This window comes from Lissotriton helveticus, chromosome 8 (assembly GCF_964261635.1).
Source record: "Lissotriton helveticus chromosome 8, aLisHel1.1, whole genome shotgun sequence".
Taxonomy (NCBI): domain Eukaryota; kingdom Metazoa; phylum Chordata; class Amphibia; order Caudata; family Salamandridae; genus Lissotriton; species Lissotriton helveticus.
Window position 1 is genome coordinate 1,394,543,970 of NC_136069.1, and position 25,835 is coordinate 1,394,569,804.

A 25,835-nucleotide genomic window follows, 5' to 3' on the forward strand; every position below is an offset into this window, starting at 1 on the left:
TTCCCCAAAGTGTTCTGAGAAAAATGGTACCTCACTTGTGTGCTCGTGACAGGACACGGCCCAAAACGCAACAATGACACACCACATTTTACAGTGAAAATTGACACTATTTTGCAAAGTCCTAGTTGTAGATTCCACCCACCCCGCACTCCCCAAAGTCTTTCAAGATAAATGGTACCTTACTTGTGTGGGTAGGCCTAGTGCCCGCGACAGGAAACTGCCCAAAACGCAACGTGGACACACAAAATTTTACTGTGAAAACTGACAGTATTTTGCAAAGTGCCTAGCTGTAGATTTCGAACCCTAGCTCTGCCGGCATCTAGGGAAACCTAGCAAACCTATACATTTTTGAAAACTAGACACACAGGGAAATCCGGGAGGGGGTGACTTGCCTGGCTCTCACCAGGTTCTGTTACCCAGAATCCCTTGCAAACCTCACAATTTGTAAAAAAACAAACACGTTTTCCTCACATTTCTATGGTGGAAAGTTCTGGAATCTGCGTGGATCCACAAAATTCCACCCACCCCGCATTCCCCAAAGTCTTTCAAGAAAAATAGTACCTTACTTGTGTGGGTAGGCCTAGTACCCGCAACAGGAAACGGCCCAAAACGCAACATGGAAACACCCTATTTTCACAGTGAAAATGAACCCTCTTTTTTGCAAAGTGCCTAGCTGTAGATTTTGAACCCTTGCTCTGACAGCACGCAAAGAAACCTAGCAAACCTATACATTTTTTAAAACTAGACACCCAGGGGAATCCAGGAGGGGGTGACTTGACTGGCTCTCACCAGGTTCTGTTACCCAGAATCGCTTGCAAACCTCACAATTTGTAAAAAAACAAACACATTTTCCTCACATTTTTCTGGTGGCAAGTTCTGGAATCTGTGTGGATCCACAAAATTCCACCCACCCAGCATACCCCAAAGTCTTCTGAGAAAATGGTACCTCACTTGTGTGGGTAGTCCTAGTGCCAGCGACAGTAAACGGCCCAAAACGCAACATGGACACACCACATTTTACAGTGAAAACTGACAGTATTTTGCAAAGTGCCTAGCTGTAGATGTTGAACCCTAGCTCTGCCAGCACCTAGGGAAACCTAGCAAACATATACATTTTTTAAAACTAGACACTCAGGGAACTTCACGATAGGGTGACTTGTCTGGCTGTAACCAGCTTCTGTTACCCAGAATCCCTTGCAAACCTCTTTCCTCACATTTCTGTGGTGGAAAGTTCTGGAATCTGCGTGGATCCACAAAATTCCACTCACGCGGCATTACCCAAAGTCTTTCAAGAAAAATGGTACCTCACTTGAATGGGTAGGCCTAGTGCCACCTCCAGGAAATGGCCCAAAACACAACGTTGACACAACACATTATCACAGTGAAAACTGACCCTTTTTTTGCAAAGTACCAAGCTGTAGATTCTGAACCCTAGTGCTGCCGGCACCTAGTGAAAAATTGCAAACCTATATATTTCTTAAAACTAGACACCCAGGGGAATCTAGGATGGGGTGACGTGTCTGGCTCTCACCAGGTTCTGTTACCCAGAATCCCTGGCAAACCTCAAACTTTGTAAAACAAAAACACATTTTCCTCACATTTCTGTGGTGGAAAGTTCTGGAATCTGTGTGGATCCACAAAATTCCAGCCAGACCGCATTCCCCAAAGTCTTCATTGACAAATGGTATCTCACTTGTGTGGGTGGGTGAAGTACCCGCGACAGGCAAGGGCCCAAAACCTATTGATGCGACGTCAAAATTACCTATCACAAAACAACCTGGTATTGCAAAGGGGGTCCCATGAGTTTTTGGCCCCGGGCTTGCAGCCATCTAAGGAAATGTGTATCCTAGTTAAGTTGTAGTTTGTATCCCCCATCTCCCCACTAGTGGAACCCTGTAAGGATGATTTAACATGGAATATTGGTGTATGAAAACCACAGTTGGTGAAGGGCTGAGCGCCTTGCTGGTGGGGCTGATGTGTGCCAGTAGTTGATTAAACGCAGCTGTAGTTTCAGAAGATGCTTGAGATTGAGAGTAGGTACTCCAGACTTGAAATTAAAGGTCTTGAAAGTTACACACGTGTGGTTCTTCGAGATCCTTGTCACCATAAAATTGTAGTAATCGCTCTACGCAAGTAGATGAAGTTCAAGAGGATTTATTCAAGTTGGTTTCAAGATTGGCAATACAGCCCCAGCAGGAGCAGCCAGCAAGGCACTCAGCCCTTGTCCAACTGTGGATTCATACACCAACATTTTATGTTACATCATCTCTAGAGGGTTCCACTGGTGGAGCAGTGGATGACATGAAAAGCACAATAACCAAGATACTACAGGTAACTTTTTTTTTTTTTTTTGTAGAGTTTTATATAGCGCGAACTAGACCCGAACCGAATCAGGTATGAGAGCGCTTTACATAGCACAAGTTACGTTTTTACATGAGGACACACACTTTCATTTTTAGGCACGGGGAGATTAAGTGATTTGCCCAGAATCACAGGAGGTTTTGGCGTCGTTACCGAGACTCGAACCCAGATCCCCAGGTCCGAGGTCGAGCGCCTTAGCCATTAAGCTAACTTACCAAACCCACACATTTCTGAAAACTAGACACCCTGGGGAGTCCAGCAAAGTATGACTTGCATGGGTCTCCCAACATTTTCCTACCAAGAATCCCCTGCAAACGTCAAATTAAACTGAAATTATCACTTTTTTCTCAAATTTCTGTGTGGGAAAGTTCTGGAATCTGCGTGGATCCACAAATATCCTTCTACACAGCATTCCTCCAGGTCTCCCGATAAAAATAGTACCTCACACTCGTGGGTGGGTCAAGTACCCACGACAGGCCAGGCCCAAAACTTATTGAGGCGACATCACAAAACAACCTGGTTTTGCAAGGGGGATCCCCTGCGCTTTTGGCCCGAGCTCGGCGGCCACCTAGGGAAACCCACCAAACCCACACATTTTGGAAAACTAGACACCCGGGGGAGTCCAGCAAGGTAGGGCAACATTTCCCTACCCCGAATCCCCTGCAAACCTTAAATTGTGTAGAAAAAATCTATTTTTCTCACATTTCTGTGTGGGAAAGTTGTAGGATCAATGGGCTGACACAAATTTCCTACCACCCAGTACTCCCCCAGGTCTCCCAGTAAAAATGTTACCTCACTTGTGTGGGTAGATATCGTGGCTGCAACAGGAAATGGCCCAAATCGTACTGTGGAGACTTCAAAATTATCTATAACAATACTACCTGGTTTGGGGTGGGGCACATGGGGTTTTGGCCCTGGGCTCACCGCCATCTCGGGAAACTTACAATTCCCACACATTTCTGAAACCTAGATACTCTGGGGAGTCCAATGAGGTATGGCTTACGTGAATCTCCCAACGTTTCCCTACACAGAATCTCCTGCAAACCTCAAATTTAGCAGAAAAAAACACATTTTCACATATTTTTGTGTGGAATCACTGTGGCGGCACAAATGCCCTACCCCACAGCGTACTCCTTAGTGTCCTGAGTAAAATGATGCCTCACTAGTGTGGGTGTCCAATGCAGAATTGGCTAAAAACGTATTTTTTAAATGTAGTGCTTAGAATTCTCGGTGCTATACCCTTATTCCCTTTGTTTTGGGTTCTTCCCAGTCACAGGCCCTTGCCCCACCCACACAAGTGAGGTAACATTTTCCTCGGGAGACTGGGGGGAATGCCCTGGGGTAGGACATTTGTGCCAGCACGGTGATTACAGGGGCCTAAGCGCGAACTACCCCAAATAGCCCAAAAAAGGCTTGGCACAGGCCTAGCAGCAAAGAGGTTAATAATGTAGGTCTCAATTTGAAAATTGTTGTCGCTGACTCACCATCTTATTCCTATACATAGTCAACTTTCTAGCCTTTTCCAACTATGAAATGAAATAAATTAAATTAAATTAAAATGTATACCACACACTACTACCCAAAGGTGTCTAGGCGACGAGATTCAGGACTAACAGGTGGAAACTAGACTAAGAGGTGGAATCAGGGACAGCGCTCCACTTGTCAACCGTCAGGTCTTTAACCCGTTGATCGCGGTGCGAATTCCTCCGCGGTGCGGGAGTTTTAATCAGTGGGCAGGGTTCCGATGGCCACGGCTCTACTCCGCACACGCCCACCGTCACGTGGAATGGCCGGGGGCCGTCCTGAGCAGGTAACTGGTTAAAGTTTGTGATACAAAAGTATTGAGCTAAGAATATCACAATGCCAAAAATAACATTGATAGGAATATCAAAGGAGAATATGCTGTTTTAGGTGTTGTTTTTAAAATCGTTTCTATATGTTTATTCATTATTTTTTGTATTTGTGTTTTTAGTAAGATCATTTATTAATTATGAAATTCTTGAAATGTATCTTTTTAATTATATTAATGGATGAAAGTAATGGATTAATATTTTCTTTAGCAGCGATGTATTGGCGTTTTAGGGGATAATGGTGGAGATATTTTAAAAACTTGGATATTTTAATGTAAATGTAATGTTATTATAATGCAAAAAAGCTGCACGTTTTTTACATGTATTTTGTTACATTAATAATTGTTATCAATTATATTGTATAATTAATGAATATATATTAATTACATTCCTTTTTTTAAATAGTAAACAAAATATATTGATTACAAATAATTTAAATAATGACAAACATAAAAATGAAATGTTTATATTTCATAATGTTTAGGGGGAAAACAGTATAGATAAAATATTGTTGAATTGTTTTATGTTGAAAATTATAATAGCATTGTAAAAATATTTTTTAAACATGTATATATTGAATATTGGTTTTATGTTTTTTAAATGTTATGATTGTTAATTTTGCATTATGATTTTATTTTCTATTTTATGGTTCCAAGTTTAGGAACTGTAGTAATAATATACTCATTAATAATAGTGATAACAATATTTTTTATATAATAATATTTAAATTAGAATATATTAGTTTGTAGCTTTAGTAAGAGTATTTTTTTAATTAAATGTAAGTTTATTTTATAGATTTAAAAATGTGTTAGTAAGGAGTACAGATAGTGTATGTAAAATGTTTAGTCTGTAGTGCTTTGCATAAAATGTTTTAGATTGCAGTGGAAATAGTAAATTTCTACCCTATTGTGTCTAACACCTTGCCCAAATTGGCTTAGGTTGCAGTGGGAATAGTAAATGCCACCCCTTTAGTGTCCAACACCTTTTCCCAATTGGGTTAGATTGGAGGAGGAATAGTGTTACCCCTTTAGTGTCCAACACCTTTTTCCAATTGGGTTAGATTGGAGGAGGAATTGTAAATGTCACCCCTTCAGTGTCCAACACTTCTGTAAATTAGTTTAGATTGGCATGGCAATAGCAAATGCTACTCTTTCAGTGCCCAACACCTACCGCAAATTAGAAAAGATTTAAATGGAAAAAGTAAACGTTACCATTTTAGGGCCAGATTACGCAAGCCGCTACGCCACCGCCCCGCTCCCACACCGCCAAACAGGGCCACCGCCAGGTTATGAGTGAAATTATGGTATGGCGGGCGGGCGGGCGGTCCCACTGTGGTGCATTAAAAAGGCTAAAAAGGGAGCCTTAATGCTGCAGAGCCACAGAACCACCACTGCGCGTTCTAGCCCAACATGGACTTTATGAACTGCGAAGTCCATGACGTGCTGGTGCTTGGGGTACATGCGTACAGTGGGGCACAACATGTGGCACCCTGCATGCACCAACATGCATGGGGCAAGGAGGGCCCGGTAAGTCCCCCTTTGTTTCCTGACCGCCAGCAGTTGTATGGAGAAAGAACTTCCATGAGACCGCTGGAGGTCAGGAAACGCGTAATATGAATGGCAGTGCCACAACTGCATGGCCAGCATATTGTGAGCCCCTGACCACCATGCCACTGCCAGAGAACTCGGTTCCCTGGCAGCTGCAACGGTCCAATGGCAGTCCAACTGCCAAAGTTGTAATACAGCATTTGGACTGCTGGTACAGCAGTGGCCAGACTGCCACCGCCACACCACCATGAGTTTGGAGGCCCACTGACCGCCAGACCCTTAATGAAATGAAATGAAAATGGGTTTTATAGAGCGCAAATCTACCCGAAGGCCTAGTAGCGCTAAGGTTGCTTACTTCTGGGGAAGATTACTGAATTATGTGGAAAAAAGAAAAGTTTTAAGGGATTTTCGGAATTTTAAAAGATTGGGCTCATTCCGGAGCGCAGGAGGTAAGGAATTCCAGGTAGTGGCAGCATTAAGGGAGAAGGAGCGTCCGCCCCATCTGGCTCGTTTAATTTTACGTGCTATTGCCAGAAAAGCAGTGCTTGACCGCAATGATCTTTGGGGGTAGTAGGGGGTGGCTAGGGAACAGATCATGGCGGGAGCATTTTTCCACATGGCTTTATGCATGATGCACATCGCTTTAAACTTAACTCTGGCTTGGATGGGCAGCCAGTGTAAATTTCTCAAGGCCATGGTGCCTGAGTGCCTACGGGAGAGGCCCAGCAGCAGACGTGCTGCTGCATTCTGGGTGACCTGTAGTGTTTTAAGTGTGCTACTCGGTGCGCCCAGATAAAGGGCATTCCCGTAGTCCAGGCGAGACAGGATAATGGCCTGGACCAGTATCCTGCGAGCCTGGAAAGGGAGAAGAGGTAGAACTTTCCGCAACATGCGCATCAGCCCGAAGCAGGTGGCGGACAATATCGTGGCTTGCTGATTGAAAGTGAGGGTGTTGTCTAGCCACATGCCCAAGCTTTTAATTTGTTTTTTTGGTTCAGGGGGGGAACCCATGCAAGGAGGCCAAGGTAGGATGGGGCTGGGGTGGGCTGAATTTCCCAGAAACATAAGTTCTGTTTTATCCCCATTAAGTTTCAGATGGGAGGAGGCCATCCAGTTTGTGACCGCTACCAGACAGCTACTCAGGTTCGAAAAAGTGTGGCCTGGCTGATTCAAAGCTAGCACCAGCTGAGTGTCATCAGCGTAGGTCACAATGTCGATCAATTTAATCAATTATTGAGGGTCCAACGCCTTCCCAAATTGGTAAAGATTGGAGTGGGAGTAGTATATGTCACCCTTTTAGTGTCTAACACCTTTCCAAAACTGGTATAGATTGAGTGGGAATAGTAAATATCACACTTTAGTGTCCAAAACCTTTTTCAAATAGATATAGATTGGAGTGAGAATAGTAAATGGCACCCTTTTACTGTTCAGTCCCTTCCACAAATTGATTTAGACTGGAGTGGGAAAAGTAAATGTAACCCTTTTAGTGTCCAACGCCATCCCCAAATTGGTATAGACTGGAGTGGGAATAGTAAATGTTACTCTTTAAGTGTACAACACCTTCCCAATTAGTGCAGATTAGAGTGGGAATAGCAAACACTTTGGAGTGTGATTATTTAATGGTATAATTTTAGTGTGAAATCCTTTGCTTAAATAGTTTTTGTATGTAGTTGAAATTGTTTGTGTTATTTAATTAGTATTGTGGTGTTTAGAATTAAAATAACAAATAGTTTTATGTTTTTAATAAATAATATTATTAATTACCTACTTTTATAGAATAAAGATATAGCATTTTTCAAATTATATTTGTTTTCAAAGTTTATTTAATCTATCTTTTTTAATTTTTAAATACATATTTCAAGTTAAAAATAAACATTTATATATAGAAACATAAATAAAACATTTGTAATATATTTTCATTATTGCAGACACATTCCTTAAATTATTTTAAATACTTATTTTCGACATCATTTCAACATTTGGTTTTCACAATATATTGAATAATTGCATTTATTTTATACTATTATTTAATTTATACTTTACAGCTTCTTTACTTTTTAGCATTATTTCATGCATTTATTCAACATTTTTAAATTATTTCCCATTCGAATTCAAAATCTTTATTTTGGCACAATCTCATTGGGCCACAAAAGAACAGGTGATAGAAAATACAAAAATATAAATTAAATTATAAACAAGCTAAGAACAGTGATACAATCATACAATATTAAAAATGATGCATGTAAAAATAAATCCAAAAACACAAACAGGCATCCCCAGAATTTAAACAACATACATAGCAAGTACTACAATTAGATAAAAATGCTTTTTCTAATTCGGATTGCTACCCAAATGTAAGATGCAGTACTAAAAAATATGGTGGGGTCCTCCAATACATACAGAAAACGTAGGACAACATTATAGTCCCTAATATTATGTGCCACATATTATGTGTTTCAGAAAATATTTTCTTAGAACATCATAGAAGCGACAAAATAATATAAAGTGCTGGTTGCTCCGTTGCAAAAACTGTCACATGGGCACAGTGCCATGTCCCCGAGCCACTGATTAATAGTTAGGAAGGCAACAAGATGGTGTACTATGCCCAACTGCAGCCTTGTTAGAATGAAGCAGTGTTGGTATTGGTCACCAGAGAAAGTTACAGTTGAAAGCTCTCCAGAAAGGCATTTGACACGCATGAAACAGTTGATTTCTTAGACTCGACAAGGGCCCTGTTTTCTAGCCTAGCTCCTCAAAATGAGGCCTTGAGTGCATTCTTGTGAAAGCCAAGCATTCTGAGAGGATCTTTGAGCAAAGGGGAACCAAGCAGTAATTTAGAGATTGCATTATTATGAGAAAGCATGTGATATTAAAAACAAGGTCTAATGCTGAACAATGTAAAATAATAGATTTCATAAAGGCTGTTCCAATTATGGGCACGACTGAATACTATAATAGAATAGGCTTGAGAGAGAGCAGGTCCTCCAGGTGAGTTAGCCTCACTTAGTTGTAAACAATAGAAGACAGGGTTGAAGTGGGGGTACACAAGAGATGCCTTAGGAAGGTATTCTCCTCCACCTGGAGAGGGCACAGGCATATGGCCCCACAAGCCCCTGCAATACATAGCAGTTGACAAAGCTCTAGCCTTATAGATGTTAACCATTTTCCTAATTGGGCAGCTGCCAAGTTTACGAGAGAACCTGAAAACTCCCTTGCACACTCTATTCGTGTTCGATTAAGCATTTTGTATATGTTGGAACCATGAGCCATTATTAGAAAAAAGAATGCCGAAATAGCAGAAATAATTGACCTTCAGAATAGGAATACCCTTGATAAAGAATGACCTACATTTCTGGAAGCTTTTTCCACAGGACATCGTAAATGTTTTAATTATATTAATCTTTGCCTTCATAAAATCAGCAAAGGCGTCCAACAGTCTCTCCCGACCAACAGCGTTCCTAGTGAATAGCACCACATGTTCAGCACACGGAAGTACAGGAACCAAGCAACTAGCATCAATGGGCGCATCGGCCTGCAGAGTAAGCAGGGCACCATCTACATCAGTAATAAAATGGGGGAAGAGGAATAGGGCAAGGACTCATCCCGGTCTAACTCCCCTCTTGATTTTCAGCAGTGTAGAACATTCCCCTTCGGGGCAATAATGGACCTAGTCAGATACGTTTTCCTACAGCCGAGACAAGAAAGAACTAATGTTCTTGGGGACCCCAAGTGAAAGCAATGTGCACCACAGGATCGAATGGTCCACTAGTTCGAGACCCTGCTAGGTTGAAGACCCTGAAAAGATCAGTGAAGTGGAGAGAACCTGACTTAGCCTTAGTATATTTTGCCATTGAGGAGGTCTGAAATTATACACTGTTCAACTGTACCCAGTCCTCTCCTGAACCCATACTGGGCCTCCAAGAGAACAGAATTATTGGAGGTCCACTGCTCTAATCTCTGAAAAGGACCCTACCCAACAACTTGGATTGGAGTCAAGAAGGGAGATGGGGTGATTGCAATTTGGGTCATATCTACCCACCTTCTTGAAAGTGGGAACTATGATGAAATCAACCCAACAGAAAGGTATAATAACCTTAGTCATCGCATTAAACACTCAAGCCAAAATGGGGCCCCATAAATCGCCCATAGCTCTAAAAGCATCAACCAGTTCCCCATCAGACCCAGGATCTTTACCTCCTCAGCACTACTTTCTAGTGCTAAGAGGACCTCATCCAAAGTAAATATGAGGGGTCTGCTCGTTAGAATAACAATATAACAATCATACATTCATCCACAGGAGCCAAATGGCCGCACTCAAAGTCATTGCTCGCGGGTGTTCAAAGATCTTTGGAAAATGGTCAACCCATGATTGGAGAGGGACAAAGTTAAATTTAGGGGAAGATTCATTTTTTAGAAAAGCGACATTGACTGTGCTCCAAAACAAAATGACATCATTGGTCTCTGCTGCTTGGCCAGATTTAGCCACGCCTCTTCCCTAAGCACCTTTTTCCTGGAGGCTAACATCATGTTATATTGTTTTCTTAATTGCTTAGTAACAGAACTGTCCCTTGAAGAACTATCCAAAGCAATCCGCAGTGTCTTAGATGTCTGTGTAAAAGAGTGGTCAAACCAACCATGTCTCTTGGAGGTCCTAGTTCTAGAGGGTTGTGTCAATAAAGAATTAAGAGACCTAGCAACTGTTTCAAAAGCATTAATCAGCCCAATATGGTCCACCTTAGTGCCCGACTAATAATTAAACTCAGTTACATTTGTGACTAACAGTTTCCGTATTACACACCAGAGACCAACACCTGACAATTTATTATTGATGCCATTTGGCCTAACTGGGTCAGCATTTGCTACATGAGTAGTAACTGTAGGAATTTCAGCATTAAAAGAGACACATACGACAATTAAATTATGGTCACTCACTGCCATTTGTATTATCCTAAAATTAAAAACAAGGTGACTAACAGTAGAAGAAATTTAAATATGATCATTTGTAGTGTTTGCACCTCTACCAATAAAACAATGGGTCTGCACACTAGTCAGAGTATTATAATTCTTCAACAGCAACACCTCATATTTAAACATTGAAGAATTTAGAGACTTTCCATTTGCATTATGTGGAACGTGTACAATGCCCACACCCACTGGGTTAGTAATACCACACACACAATTTGCCAAGAGAAAACATTTTGGTATATTAAACTCACCAGTCCATAAGATGGGGCAATTACAATGAATTGAATGCAAAAACCCATCTAAGTCTACATCAAGGGTGAAAATATTATCACTGAGCATGGAATCAAACACATTATTATAAAAATTGATTATCACTAGATCGGCTCGGCCCCGCCCCAAAAATACAAGAACACCAACTGATAATATGGGAAGCGATGGCAGACCTTCTAACATTAGCAGGTAACACATTTGAAATTAAGATCTGCAAACCAACTTTGGTAACGGTATAGCAGCAGTAAAAAAGGAATAGAAACCTTCAACAGGAGGAGGTTCCACATGTCAAGTTTCCTGGAGGCAAATTATATGTGAGGTAGAAATTATGTTATGCCAATCTGGGGCTCTTAATTTATTTTGAAGCCCAGATAGTAAAATGACAAATACCATTTAAGCCAATTTATGTTGATTTTAAGGCTAAAAAAAAGGGCTAAGTGGCTTTGACTGGCAGGAAAGGGTGAAGAGGAACAGGGGTAGCGAGTTCCGCTGTAGGGTCACAATTACGGCAGTAAAATTTGGTCAGCTTTGGAAACCGTAAAAATAAACTTAGTCTGTAACAAGTGAAGGACTTTATTTATTAACTGGACTGGTGATCGAGTAGTGCTCAGGGACAGGGGAGGAACATTTGTTATTGTCACAACAGGGTGCTGGTTTCCCTGGGCGAAGCTGCGTTTAACGCTCGCCAGGTGAGACAGAAGCACTCACAATCTGCAAAAACATTGGAGGCATTGTTTTTTTAATGAAAATTGAATGTTTTGGGGGTTTGCTCTAATTTTAATTGCCGCATTGCTTTAAACCCGTTTCTGGCCTCAGCTAGGGGAGACTCACTTCTGGTTTCCCAGAACACCGGTTAGTGGTCTAGTGGCTGCAGAAGACTATTTTGCACGCATGCTTCGCATGCGCGCTGTGCTGGTTTCCCTGGGCGAAGCTGCGTTTAACGCTCGCGAGGTGAGACAGAAGGGCTTTTAATGGGAATTGAATGTTTGGGGGGGGGTTTATTCTAATTTTAATCGCCGCATTGCTTTAGACCCTTTTCTGGCCTCAGCTAGGGGAGACTCACTTCTGGTTTCCCGGAACACGGGTTAGCGGTCTAGTGGTCTAGACTATTTAGCACAAACGATGCTGCGTGCGCGCAGCCGGCGCGCCAAAGGCAAATCCGTCTGCGCCTGTCCACGCTCTGGCCGGGTGCAGGGCCTGTCCCCCTTGATGTTGCATGGTAGGTGGCATTCATTATTCCAGTAGGGATTTACACAAACTCAATCCTGGTGGCAGGCAACAGCAGTGTCCCAGGTTGTCCCTAGATAGCTACAGCGACAACATAGTGGGCTCTCGGTGCAGCTGCTGTCAGTTGCCTTATCCAACCATTCTCAACTGGTCTATTATCTATCGTAAGACCCCCCAGGAGAAGTCAATTACAGAGGGACATGGTAATAGGGGTACGCTGAAATGTATTATGTTCTATGCTAGATCACTAGTGAAGCATAGTTTGGAATGCGCGCTCCTACTGGAGGAGTATAAGGTCAAACTGGCTTTTATTACTGAGACTTGGACTGACAGTAGCTCTGGCCCTGATCTGGTGAAAGCAACACTGTTGGGAATGTATTGCCATACACTGGATCGGCCAAAAAAGAAGGGGGGAGGGCTTGCCATTATCTATCATGAAACACTCTCCTTCAAGTTTGCCTCGGCCTCTAACCTGGCGTGTGAGGCTTTAGCTTTCGACATTTACTCTGGCTCTCATAAACCCTTTGAAGGGATGCTCATATACCGTCCCCGGGCTCCAAATGTGGTTTTCTGGGGTCCTTGGCTACTTTGTTGGAAGAAGAAAAGTGTTTAGAGTTCATCTCAGTGCTGGGGGATTTCACCTTTTATCTTGAAAATTCCAATGATGCTGACACATCTAGGCTGAACCAAATCATGGGCGCCAGAGGCCTGGAACAAATGGTGAGTGTACCGACACATGAAAAGGGGTATACCTTAGATGGTATATATTCCAACAACAAAGATATAGATGAGATCTTGGTTCTTCCGATTTCGTGGTCTGATCTCTGTGCGATTCAAGAGATCGGAACTAGAACTTGGGGCAAGCTGGATTTGGAGAGGCTGGGAAATGTCCTGGAAAACTCAATATGCCAGATTCTGCTGATGTGGAGGAGGCCACGACCACTTATTACAAGTGGCTTTCGGATGCCTGTGATCAGCTTGTACCTTATAAAAAATGGATTCCCAAATGGGCCTCTCCAACCGCTCCCTGGTATTCGGAGGAGCTCAGGGCCAAGAAATTGGTGTGTAAACATGCAGAGAGGAATTGGCAGAAATTTTATGACAAAGCCGAGAAGGAAAATTATAAAACGTGTATTTCCAGTTACAAACAAGCACGTTTGGAAGCTAAAAAAGAGTACTTCTCGTTACAAATTACCATGGCCGAATCCAATTCTAAAGAATTGTTTAAAACTTTCTCCAAACTAGCTAACCCTACCACTCCAAAGAAACAGGATGATGCAGAATTTTGTAATAAAACAGCAGGCTTTTTTAAAACTAAAATAGAAACTATCTTTACCTCACTCGTTGGTCGGATCAATGATACCCAGACTGATTTCAATCTAACGGAATCAGGAAGCTCAGGTGCCCCGGCAGAACTACTGGATCATTTCACCCCAATTGAGAAAGCTGATTTGGTCAAACTGCTGTATACTATAAAATTGGGTGCCCCTAGTGATCCGTGTCCTGCTGGAATTATTAAGCAAATTCCGGAAATTTTTGGAACGGCACTCACCCCCCTGCTTAATGCAGTTTTACGGTCCGGAATTGTTCCCAAAAATTGGAAAAAGGCTTCTGTGCTTCCTCTACTAAAGAAGCAATCCTTCGACCCCAAGGATCCGAATATTTATTATCCTATTTCAAGGCTTCCATTACCTGCCAAATTACTGGAAAAAGAAATAAACAGCCAAATCAACAACTTCATCTCTGCTAATAACTCCTTGGACCCATCGCAATATGGGTTTAGAGCTTTTCACAGTACGGAGCTGGCTTTAAAAAAATCAACCGAGGAAATCAGAGAGGCCGTGGATAGGGGAGGAAATGCCATCTTAATCCTCCTGGACCTATCCGCGGCCTTTGATACGGTCCACAATAAGGTCCTGTTGAACAGGCTCTCTGATATTGGTGTGAAAGGCTCAGCATGGAAACTGCTACATTCTTTTCTGTCTGACAGGGCTCAGACGGTAGATTTAGATGGCAACAACTCTCAACCCTTCTCGCTTCCCTGTGGTGTGCCACAGAGCTCGTCTTTGAGCCCTACGCTCTTTAATATCTACGTGGCACCCCTGGCCAGTGTCATCCGGTCACTTGTTTTCCAGCTCACCTCCTACGCTGATGACACACAAATTGTGCTATCGCTGATGGAGGGAGCGGAAAGGGAGGCGGGGGAGAGGTTCTATAACTGCATGAACTCTATTTCCACCTGGATGTCGTCTAACTGTTTAAAACTCAACTCAGCTAAAACTGAGCTGCTAAAATTTGGCAATAATCCCCGGATCTAGACTCCGGACTGGTGGCCGGAGGATCTGGGATCGTGCCCTATACTGTCCAGGAAAGCCAAGAATGTGGGAGTCATGGTGGATAACAAACTTACCATGGGGGACCAAGTGAATCAGGTAACTTCAGCGTACTTCATGGTCCTCAGAATTATCAAAAAATTAAGTTCTTCCTGTCGGCAAGCAACCTAAGAACGGTCGTCACTGCACTCATTATATCCCGTCTGGACTATTGCAACAGACTCTATTTTAATGTTCAGAAACAACATATGAACAAGTTGCAACTGGTTCAGAACGCTGCAGCGAGAATGCTGAACGGAACTCCCAGGTTTGCTTCGGTCAAAGGAGAACTTAAGAAACCGCATTGGCTCCCAGTTTCACTCAGATCACGCTTCAAGGAACTTTGTGTCGCCTTCAAGGCGGTTAATGGGATTGGCCCAGAGTTTCTTAAAACCAGACTTACATGGTACGTTCCAAGCAGAATCCTGCGTTCCTCCGGGTCCAAATTAGTCCAAACCTCCACCTTTAAGAATACTAACTGGGGGGCAGAAGTTTTCTCCACTGTGCCTCCAAAGCATGGAATGAACTTCCGTTCCATCTCAGAAATGCCCCAACCTTATCTCTTTTCGCAAGGGTTTAAAAACATGGTTCTTCTCCCACTAAACAGATCGATGCTCCCCAGGTCACCAGTACTCAGCACCAGGACACCCCAGGGTAGCAGTGCGCTTTACAAGTACAAATAACATAAGGACAGAGGGTAAATTGATAGTGACTTCGCTAGAAAGCCCCCCTAATTATTTTCTACCTCCATGTTCCTCATGTACTGGGGTAAATTCCCCAGGGGGGTTTCTGGTGGTTGATAGCTACTGTTAGTCCTAGCCAGATTGTTAATACCGACCACTTGAGGCTGGGTGGGTTGCAAGTCCATTTTGGGGATATATTGTTATGATTTTAGTTACTTATTTTATTTGAAACGTAAACATTTTGGTGGTGTAACATACTTAAACATGCATATAAAATGTTTTTGATTTATTTTAAATCATTGTTTTACGTAAAAAGAGTTAAAAAAATATATTCATTAATGATAATATAATTATTATGGTGGTGATATTGTAGTCGTTGCGTCAATCGATATTTTTAACATATATGTTTATTTAAAGGTGGCAATATTTGTGTTTCGGATTTAGGTAAAAATCGATATTTTTAACAATTGTTCTCAATATTTCTGGTTTTATTAGTTAAGTATAGGAAGGTGATATTTTTGTTAACAATATTTATTTTCCAATATTTTTGTGTTTTGATATTGTATGCATCGATATTATGTCAGTGATCCCTCTCAGTAAAATATCTCCAATTCATTAGGTTAATCATAGAGGGTTAATACAATTATGCATTTTCATTAAACTCCTGCTCTAATACTTTTTGAAATCATCACAACACCACTTTATCATTTACACCCCCTTTCATTACAGTTTTCTGTTTGCAGCCTCTTGCGTTTGGCTTCTGTTGCGTAAACTATAGCTCTAGTCTAATTCTAAAAGCTTTGATTTCTCGCCTACCGGTGTAGTTCAGTGCACCAACGTTTTAGCGTGAAGGTCCACCTTACTGTAGCCCCACACAACTCCACTTCTTGTCTATGTGGCGCTGATGCTTTCTGGGTTACTATAAAAGGATCAGGGATGCAGAGGTAATTCAAACCCCATTTTGTTCTTTAGAATAGAATGCACAAGTAATTGGCTAGGAAAAGACAGTATATATTTAAAAGTGTTTGTTTTAACAGTCTCATTTTCTTGAATAGTACATGAATAATACCCACACAGAATATAATTCGAACAGTACTAATGCATGTCACTAACTGAGAATAATATTAACATTACTAACATGATTGGAATGTTCCTGGCAACCTAGCACCCTAAAAACTACTTATATGCACTACCCTCTGAGAACATGGAGTAGCTAATTCGCCATTGGCGTTTCTTTGGATTCAGTGCACTGCATAGATGTTCACATCAGAAAAGCTGACATTCTCAGGCTTCAGCCAGGAGAGAGTGTCCTGTGAGGAGTTAGAGGTGACAGAATGGGTACACACAGAAGCGGGGAACTTACCTGGCATTCCTTGGTGGACTGAGCTAACTCGAGCACCTAGAAAGAAAGGGGATACCATTAATAGAAAGGGAGAACAAAATGAAACTAAGAATGAGGAAAAAAAGAGAGAACTCTGTTTCCCACAAGAGGAAGGAAGTGGTGCTGAAGGAGAAGAAGTATTACCAGAGAAAGGGGTGTGGCCAGAGACGCTGGCTGAAGAAGAAGAGAAGACACTGGGAGAGGAGTTCTGTACGCCAGAAAGCAGTGGCAGTACGGAACCGATCCCGGGACCCCAATTCAGCACCGGCGAGCATGAGACTGGAACGACTGCCCAGAGGTCTCCAGAGGGCCGATTCCTAAGGAGAGGCCCTGCCACATGGGTGCGTGGGGTTGAGGCTGGTGGGTGGGTATCACCGAAAACTAGCCCTAGCCTTCCCTGACACGAGAAACAGAGAGAAAGACAGGTTAAAGCTAAGAGACTTCTTGGCCAGAAAGAGGGTACCTGCTAGCGCGAGAACCGTATGGGCTGAGGAATATTTTTTTCTTGGACGAGAAACAGAATGGAAAGTGTCCCTATAGTTTCTTTAATTTTAACTAATTTTAACTAATCACACTAGAAATCCAGATTTTCTATACTATTTCTTCACTTCTCCAATTATGCAGATAGTCCCATTCAAATTCAGAAAAAGACAGGAAAGACAAAGAAATCAGTAAGACTCAGAAAAGGAATAAAAGTCAGAGAAGAAATAATGTTGCAAGGAAAAAGAAAGCACTTAAGAAACTTAATTACTGGTAATCAGGAGAAAAAGAGTAGAAAGAGCCAATACTAGGAAAGGTGGAAATATAGTAGATATCTTTAAAACCAATCCCTTAGATAGAAATACATACCTGGGACTATTAGATTTCTCGCAGAGGAAAACCGGACTGAAAGTCTTGGTACCTGAAAAGGAACAGAAAGTAAAAAGACCAGTCAAGAGGAGATGCACACCAGATCAGATACCCAAAGGAATAATCCTCCTCACACTTCCCAATGAGAATATATCTGCAAAAGTACATTTATTTAACTAAATAAAATACTATCATAATGGCAGTCAATTCAAACTTTTTCCTTTGTTTTCTTTATTTTTTAACCAGGGAACAGACATTGCAAGGAAAACACACATACGCTGGGCTCAGCTCCTCTCCTCTAGGTATTGGCTTGCCATCAGTTCTCAGCATAGGAATAGATCCTGCAGCAGTACAGCAATCTGGCAGTGCCTGTTGCGATAAGCTGGGATGGAGGCCTCTCTGATTATGGGGTTAATTCATGTGTTTTTCATTTGGTTGGCCACTGACTTTTACCTTACATTCAGGGACATTCTACTTAGACCAAGACATAACTGGTATGAACCAGTATGAGAAGATGTCAATTAATACTACATGTTACCTTTGCACATTCGCTGTCAAACCTAGGAATTTAGATATCAGGGCACTCGTAGCAGACCAGTGTTGCCTTAGAGGTTAGCAAAGTCATTGTTTGAAGGAATTGACACTTTCACGAGCTCTGTGAAAGAAATTGAAATGCAGCATATGGGCCAAAGGCAGACAGGTTAACTCAATGTGCTCAAAAATCAAGTCTGGCTTTGAGATCTTTACAACACGTCTTCCAATTCTTTCATCGTCTCAGAAAGGTTAGACCAAATCTCATCAAGTTCTGAGTTGTTCCTGTTCCTTTTGCTTGCACTTATTGCTGGCACTGTTGTGTGTCGATTTAGATACCATATATAGGTTTCCCGATTTATGCCCTTATATAGGCACAATTCACATTGCTCTTATTTAGGCATAGAAATCCTACCCTTATTTAGGCATTATCCATGCTAACCAAATACAGACATGGCCACCTACATTCGTCCATCCACGTCACAACGAGTTCTTGGAAAACTAGACTCCTAAGCCTTTAGAGAATCCAGCTCCATTAATTCTGACTCCCCTTGCGGGGTGTTAGAGATCGAGACCCGGAAAGAGATTCCAGCCTCTCACATTCTAAGTAGGGGTGGGCGACAAAATCTGTACCACTCGCGGAACTTGCAAAAGTACGGCATTTTTGCGTTCCGCAGCGGAAGGGAATTCGGGGGCATGAGGTAATTAAACCTCGAAAAACCAAAGGTGGTGATGGACGGAGCGTTGACAATACAAACACTCACCCCCAGTCAACCGATCTGGGTTTAATCCATCACCGTTCTTTAGCTCACTCCGCCACCCCAGTTCAGACATGGCCATATGCAAATCAGTCTGACCCTGTGCCTCATGGGAACAGTCCAGCCCAAACTGCCAAGCCATGTCTTCCCTGGACCGGAATCAAGCTTCCCAGGACCGGTTTCTGGCATTACAGCCGTCTTCAGCCGGGCTTGCTTGACTCCAGTGGCAAAGTGAGCAAGGGACTCACGTCTGAGCATACCCTGCCAACTTAGGGCGAACAAAGAAAAACCAAAGGTGGTGATGGACGGAGCGTTGACAATACAAACACTCACCCCCAGTCAACTGATCTGGGTTTAATCCATCACCGTTCTTTAGCTCACTCCGCCACCCCAGTTCAGACATGGCCATATGCAAATCAGTCTGACCCTGTGCCTCATGGGAACAGTCCAGCCCGAACTGCCAAGCCATGTCTTCCCTGGACCGGAATCAAGCTTCCCAGGACCAGTTTCTGGCATTACAGCCGTCTTCAGCCGGGCTTGCTTGACTCCAGTGGCAAAGTGAGCAAGGTACTCACGTCTGAACATACCCTGCCAACTTAGGGCGAACAAAGAAAAACCAAAGGTAGTGATTGACGGAGCGTTGACAATACAAACAGTCACCCCCACTCAACTGATCTGGGTTTAATCCATCACCGTTCTTTAGCTCACTCCGCCACCCCAGTTCAGACATGGCCATATGCAAATCAGTCTCACCCTGTGCCTCATGGGAACAGTCCAGCCCGAACTGCCAAGCCATGTCTTCCCTGGACCGGAATCAAGCTTCCCAGGACCGGTTTCTGGCATTACAGCCGTCTTCAGCCGGGCTTGCTTGACTTCAGTGGCAAAGTGAGCAAGGTACTCACGTCTGAGAATACCCTGCCAACTTAGGGCGAACATAGAAAAAACAAAGGTGGTGATGGACGGAGCGTTGACAATACAAACACTCACCCCCAGTCAACTGATCTGGGTTTAATCCATGACCGTTCTTTAGCTCACTCCGCCACCCCAGTTCAGACATGGCCATATGCAAATCAGTCTGACCCTGTGCCTCATGGGAACAGTCCAGCTCGAACTGCCAAGCCATGTCTTCCCTGGACCGGAATCAAGCTTCCCAGGACCGGTTTCTGGCATTACAGCCGTCTTCAGCCGGGCTTGCTTGACTCCAGTGACAAAGTGAGCAAGGGACTCACGTCTCAGCATACCCTGCCAACTTAGGGCGAACAAAGAAAAACCAAAGGTGGTGATGGACGGAGCGTTGACAATACAAACACTCACCCCCAGTCAACTGATCTGGGTTTAATCCATCACCGTTCTTTAGCTCACTCCGCCACCCCAGTTCAGACATGGCCATATGCAAATCAGTCTGACCCTGTGCCTCATGGGAACAGTGCAGCCCGAACTGCCAAGCCATGTCTTCCCTGGACCGGATCAAGCTTCCCAGGACCGGTTTCTGGCATTACAGCCGTCTTCAGCCGGGCTTGCTTGACTCCATTGGCAAAGTGAGCAAGGGACTCACGTCTGAGCATACCCTGCCAACTTAGGGCGAACAAAGAAAAACCAAAGGTGGTGATGGACGGAGCGTTGACAATACAAACACTCACCCCCACTCAACTGATCTGGGTTTAATCCATCACGGTTCTTTAGCTCACTCCGCCACCCCAGTTCAGACATGGCCATATGCAAATCAGTCTGACCCTGTGCCTCATGGGAACAGTCCAGCCCGAACTGCCAAGCCATGTCTTCCCTGGACCAGAATCAAGCTTCCCAGGACCGGTTTCTGGCATTACAGCCGTCTTCAGCCGGGCTTGCTTGACTTCAGTGGCAAAGTGAGCAAGGGACTCACGTCTGAGCATACCCTGCCAACTTCGGGCGAACAAAGAAAAAACAAAGGTGGTGATGGACGGAGCGTTGACAATACAAACACTCACCCCCCAGTCAACTGATCTGGGTTTAATCCATCACCGTTCTTTAGCTCACTCCGCCACCCCAGTTCAGACATGGCCATATGCAAATCAGTCTGACCCTGTGCCTCATGGGAACAGTCCAGCCCGAACTGCCAAGCCATGACTTCCCTGGACCGGAATCAAGCTTCCCAGGACCGGTTTCTGGCAATACAGCTGTCTTCAGCCGGGCTTGCTTGATTCCAGTGGCAAAGTGAGCAAGGGACTTACGTCTGAGCATACCCTGCCAACTTAGGGCGAACAAAGAAAAACCAAAGGTGGTGATGGACGGAGCGTTGACAATACAAACACTCACCCCCAGTCAACTGATCTAGGTTTAATCCATCACCGTTCTTTAGCTCACTCCGCCACCCCAGTTCAGACATGGCCATATGCAAATCAGTCTGACCCTGTGCCTCATGGGAACAGTCCAGCCCGAACTGCCAAGCCATGACTTCCCTGGACCGGAATCAAGCTTCCCAGGACCGATTTCTGGCAATACAGCTGTCTTCAGCCGGGCTTGCTTGACTCCAGTGGCAAAGTGAGCAAGGGACTTACGTCTGAGCATACCCTGCCAACTTAGGGCGAACAAAGAAAAACCAAAGGTGGTGATGGACGGAGCGTTGACAATACAAACACTCACCCCCAGTCAACTAATCTGGGTTTAATCCATCACCGTTCTTTAGCTCACTCCGCCACCCCAGTTCAGACATGGCCATATGCAAATCAGTCTCACCCTGTGCCTCATGGGAACAGTCCAGCCCGAACTGCCAAGCCATGTCTTCCCTGGACCGGAATCAAGCTTCCCAGGACCGGTTTCTGGCATTACAGCCGTCTTCAGCTGGGCTTGCTTGACTCCAGTGGCAAAGTGAGCAAGGGACTCACGTCTGAGCATACCCTGCCAACTTAGGGCGAACAAAGAAAAACCAAGGTGGTGATGGACGGAGCGTTGACAATACAAACACTCACCCCCAGTCAACTGATCTGGGTTTAATCCATCACCGTTCTTTAGCTCACTCCGCCACCCCAGTTCAGACATGGCCATATGCAAATCAGTCTGACCCTGTGCCTCATGGGAACAGTCCAGCCCGAACTGCCAAGCGATGTCTTCCCTGGACCGGAATCAAGCTTCCCAGGACCGGTTTCTGGCATTACAGCCATCTTCAGCCGGGCTTGCTTGACTCCAGTGGCAAAGTGAGCAAGGGACTCACGTCTGAGCATACCCTGCCAACTTAGGGCGAACAAAGAAAAACCTCACCAGGAAGTGTGACCAGGAGGCTGCTTTCTCCTCATCTGCTGCTCTGATCGTTCTCTGGCCCTATATAATCATTCAAGACGCATGTGAACTCGCATAGGATTAGGAAGCACTTACAGATATAAATAAAGCAGGTGCCGGTCCTGAAGCACAAATTCAGTAACGCATTAATCAGCCCAAAATATTTGTGAGTACTGTCGAGGCTAGGCAGGTGTGCTTTCTTCCCATATCTACCGTCTACAATTAGCTGTAGTCCTTGATTGAGGTCTTTGCATCCATGAGTTTCTCGAGCGCAATCCCCGTGTAGTTCCTGTGACCAGGAGGCTGCTTTCTCCTCATCTGCTGCTCTGAACGGTCTCTGACACCTTTATAATCAAGAGGCATTTGAACTCAAATAGGATTAGGACGCACTTACAGATATAAATAAAGTAGGTGCCCGAGTTGAAGATCAAATTCAGTAACGCATTAATCAGCACAAAAAATTAGTTAGCACTGTCGAGACTAGGCAGGTATGCTTTCTCCCCATATCTACCGTCTACAATTAGCTGTAGTCCCTGATGGAGGTCTTTGCATCCATGAGTTTCTCAAGCGCAATCCCCATGTAGTTCCTGTGACCAGGAGGCTGCTTGCCCCTCATCTGCTGCTCTGATCGGTCTCTGACCTTTTATAATCAAGAGGCATGTGAACTAGCATAGGATTAGAAAGCACTTACAGATATAGGTGCCCGAGTTTAAGCTCAAATTCAATAACGCATTAATCAGCCCAACAAATTAGTGAGCACTGTTGAGGCTAGGCAGGTGTGCTTTCTCCTCATATCTACCGTCTACAATTAGCTGTAGTCCTTGATGGAGGTCTTTGCATCCATGAGTTTCTTGAGCACAATCCCTGTGTAGTTCCTGTGACCAGGAGGCTGTTGCTCTGATCGGTATGCAACGTCTTCCCGCCATTTCCCCTCCATGATGTACAGCTCACTAAAGGGAAGTTACAGACACATATGGTCACTGGAGGGAGACAACTCTTCTGTCCCTTTACGCAGCTGTAGTGTAGGAAAAAGCACTATACATCTACCCAGTGAGGTAGCACTTACTGATTAGCCAGTAGAAAGTATTCCAGTTGAGTAGAGGTATGGTATGGCACAAAACGGTGGCATCTTCTTGGTAAGTATCAGGGCAGGATTCATTCTGGGACGATGCTCGTCTGCCCTGCCCTCCTGAGAGTGACCCTGCATAGATTAAAGCGGGCGCAGCAAAATCTCAGCGAGCATGCAAAATTCTGCGTGTTCGCAGATATTTCTTGCCATTTCGTGGAAGTTTGCAGAAGGCAACTCCGCAAATTCTGCCCCACCCCTAATTCTAAGGTATGGAGCTGACTAGAACGTAGGGACTTTTGGCAAATCTTAGAAACACCTATCTAAACTATAGCTCAACTAGACTATAGAAAAACAGCACCTACTTCTTACCTTGTACTACACTTAGGTTAGGTACACTGGGGTAGAACTTGCTAGAAGCACCAGATGAGTATTCACATTTTAGTTTGTGTTATTTTTGTATGTATTTTTATGAATATATGTCATAGCTACAAACCATGCTATTGCAATATTATTTTATCTTACTGCTATTGCTGTACGTATTATACTTCGCAATCTGTCTTACGATTGTAGCAGTTCATATCTCTTGCACGAGAAATAGGACTGTTCAATAAACCCTTTTTATTGAAACGCCTGTCTATCTATTTCTGTGTAACTCTGTAGAAACTAAGCATGCACGATTGATTGAGTGAAACTGTTATCTATTGTTTCCACAATTCTGAGACTGTTGCGATTCTAAAGGCAAACAAAGTTGTCATGTTTATGCAGTTGTCAGAGACTAATCCCTTCTTGTTCATTCCAGAAGTTTCTAGTGACCTCTGAGTTAGCTGGCACACACAAGTAATTAAGTTTAATGTACTCGATAAAGGCATACTGACCTCAGTCCTACGTCAAAAATTGAGTGTATATTATTCCAATGCGCAGAGCCTATCAGGGATATAGGAACTACACTACAACACTATCTCAGTAGTTACACAATTCAGGGCAAGATTTATGAGGAACCAATTGAATTATCTAACTTGGTACCATTGGGTATTGATTGTAAAATAAAATGGGAATAATTCACTGTATACATTATCACTTAACTACAAATGAGAGGTTTCAGGCCCTACCCTTAAAGAGTGTTAACATTCCCCTAATAATAATAAGGAATATATATAATGGAACAATAAGGGCATTATTCATCAGGTACAGAGTGGATTGGGCCTCGGACATCTAATTTCACAGTGAGATGTATATCATGACGGATGGCCCATTTCTCTACTAGAGAGACAAAGACAACTACTCTGTCACCCTGATGGAGGTACAGTCAGCCAGATGTAGAAATGACCACCAAGAATGCTGTCATTTCATAAAGCATGGTCAGGAACCCCTGTCAGAGCTGTTCCTGTTAATGCTTTTTGCAGATTGGTGCAGGGCTCATTCAACATGATGGAGCCCTAAACCGAACAGTCGTCTTTTTTTATTTTCAAAAAGAAAATGCACCACTCACCATAGGAGTCTTCTCCCATGTCAAGGGGAGAATTTAGCAGTTTTCACTGCCCCTTACCACTGTGGTTTCCTGGTGGTGACGGGCAGTCAAACTTATCTTTAGTTCTGCCCATCCTAATTAGGTGGTTGGAATTAGAGATATACCTCCAAAGGCCCTTGCTCCGTTGGGCCATCCTGGGGTTTAATCACGGGAATGACAGAGAAGTCTCCACCATGATTACACCAATGGTCTGCCCGCATCTAAATTTAGCATGCGTACCATTATGTTGGCGGTAAGCATATTCCGTCACCGTTAACCTTTGGCAGACCATGTTGACCATCAGGGTGGATAGTGACATCGTTTATTTCCTGGAGGATCTCCACAGACACACTAAGGCTGAGGTGACATATTAACAAGATCTTGGGGTTTCCTGCCAGATTTCAATAAAAAGAGGAGTATGTCAAGGATGCATTTTAGCCCTTTTTTCTGTTCAATTTGTATATTAAAAATTTGAAAAAGTTTTATTCGAGACAAAGGTAGATTACCCTCAAGTGGGTCGGCGTTGCCTGCCGGTTTTATTATACTCGGATGACCCGGTCCTGCAATTACTGCTCAACTCCTTTTCCTCCTTTATGGTGGATTTGGACTTGTCAATAAATGATTCCAAATCCTATGTGAGGCAGGTGGGAGCTTGCTCTAGAAAGCTCTATCAGTTTATGGTTGTATCTGCTGAGGTCCCTCATACAGATGTTTTTTCGTACCTTGGGGTCCTGATTGACAAACAGATGATATGGGGGCCATTAAACCAGAGAAAGAGAGGAGATCTAGTGCGTGCTATTCTTCATTTTGCTTCATGATGTGGCAGGAGACCAATCATTGCACTCCTGCAGTTATATCAGGCTAAATGTATTACTAAAGCCTCCTATGGTAGCGAAATATGGGGTAATGTTGCCATCGACTAATTACAAGTGGCTGAGAATACTTTTCTGAAACGTCTTTTATGTGTGCCCCAGAGAACATCTAATATGGTGGTACATGAAGAATTGGGGGTGCCCTACTTTTCTGATCTGTTGGGTCTTCCCCCCTTAACATTATGGTTGAAGATCTGGTTGAGCAAAGGATCGTCTCTAAATAATTTGTTCTTGAAGGAGTGCATGGCTCTCGATCTTGATCACCATAATCCGTGGCTTAACCATATGAAGAGTTGTTTTGGAAGATTGGGAAGAGCAGACTTATTCATCAACCCAGA

The 25,835-nt window shown here is 43.5% G+C and overlaps 1 protein-coding gene across 9 annotated transcripts in view; it reads right to left on the reverse strand.

The window, feature by feature from the left end:
* Window positions 1-25,835, reverse strand: part of LOC144771984 (stomatin-like) — a 981,083-nt gene that overhangs the window by 834,252 nt on the left and 120,996 nt on the right. For 7 of the 9 annotated variants that reach the window (XM_078656206.1, XM_078656202.1, XM_078656200.1 and 4 more), the window contains 2 exons: window positions 17,506-17,557; window positions 16,639-16,674 (listed from right to left, as the gene is read on the reverse strand). The exons of the other annotated variants lie outside the window; for them this stretch is intronic. Coding sequence is in view for 4 of the 7 variants with exons in the window: in XM_078656200.1 (XP_078512326.1) it covers window positions 16,639-16,674; window positions 17,506-17,557 (88 nt within the window). In the remaining 3 variants the exon portion in view is untranslated. The remainder of the gene's footprint in view (window positions 1-16,638; window positions 16,675-17,505; window positions 17,558-25,835) is intronic. 9 annotated transcript variants of the gene reach the window in all.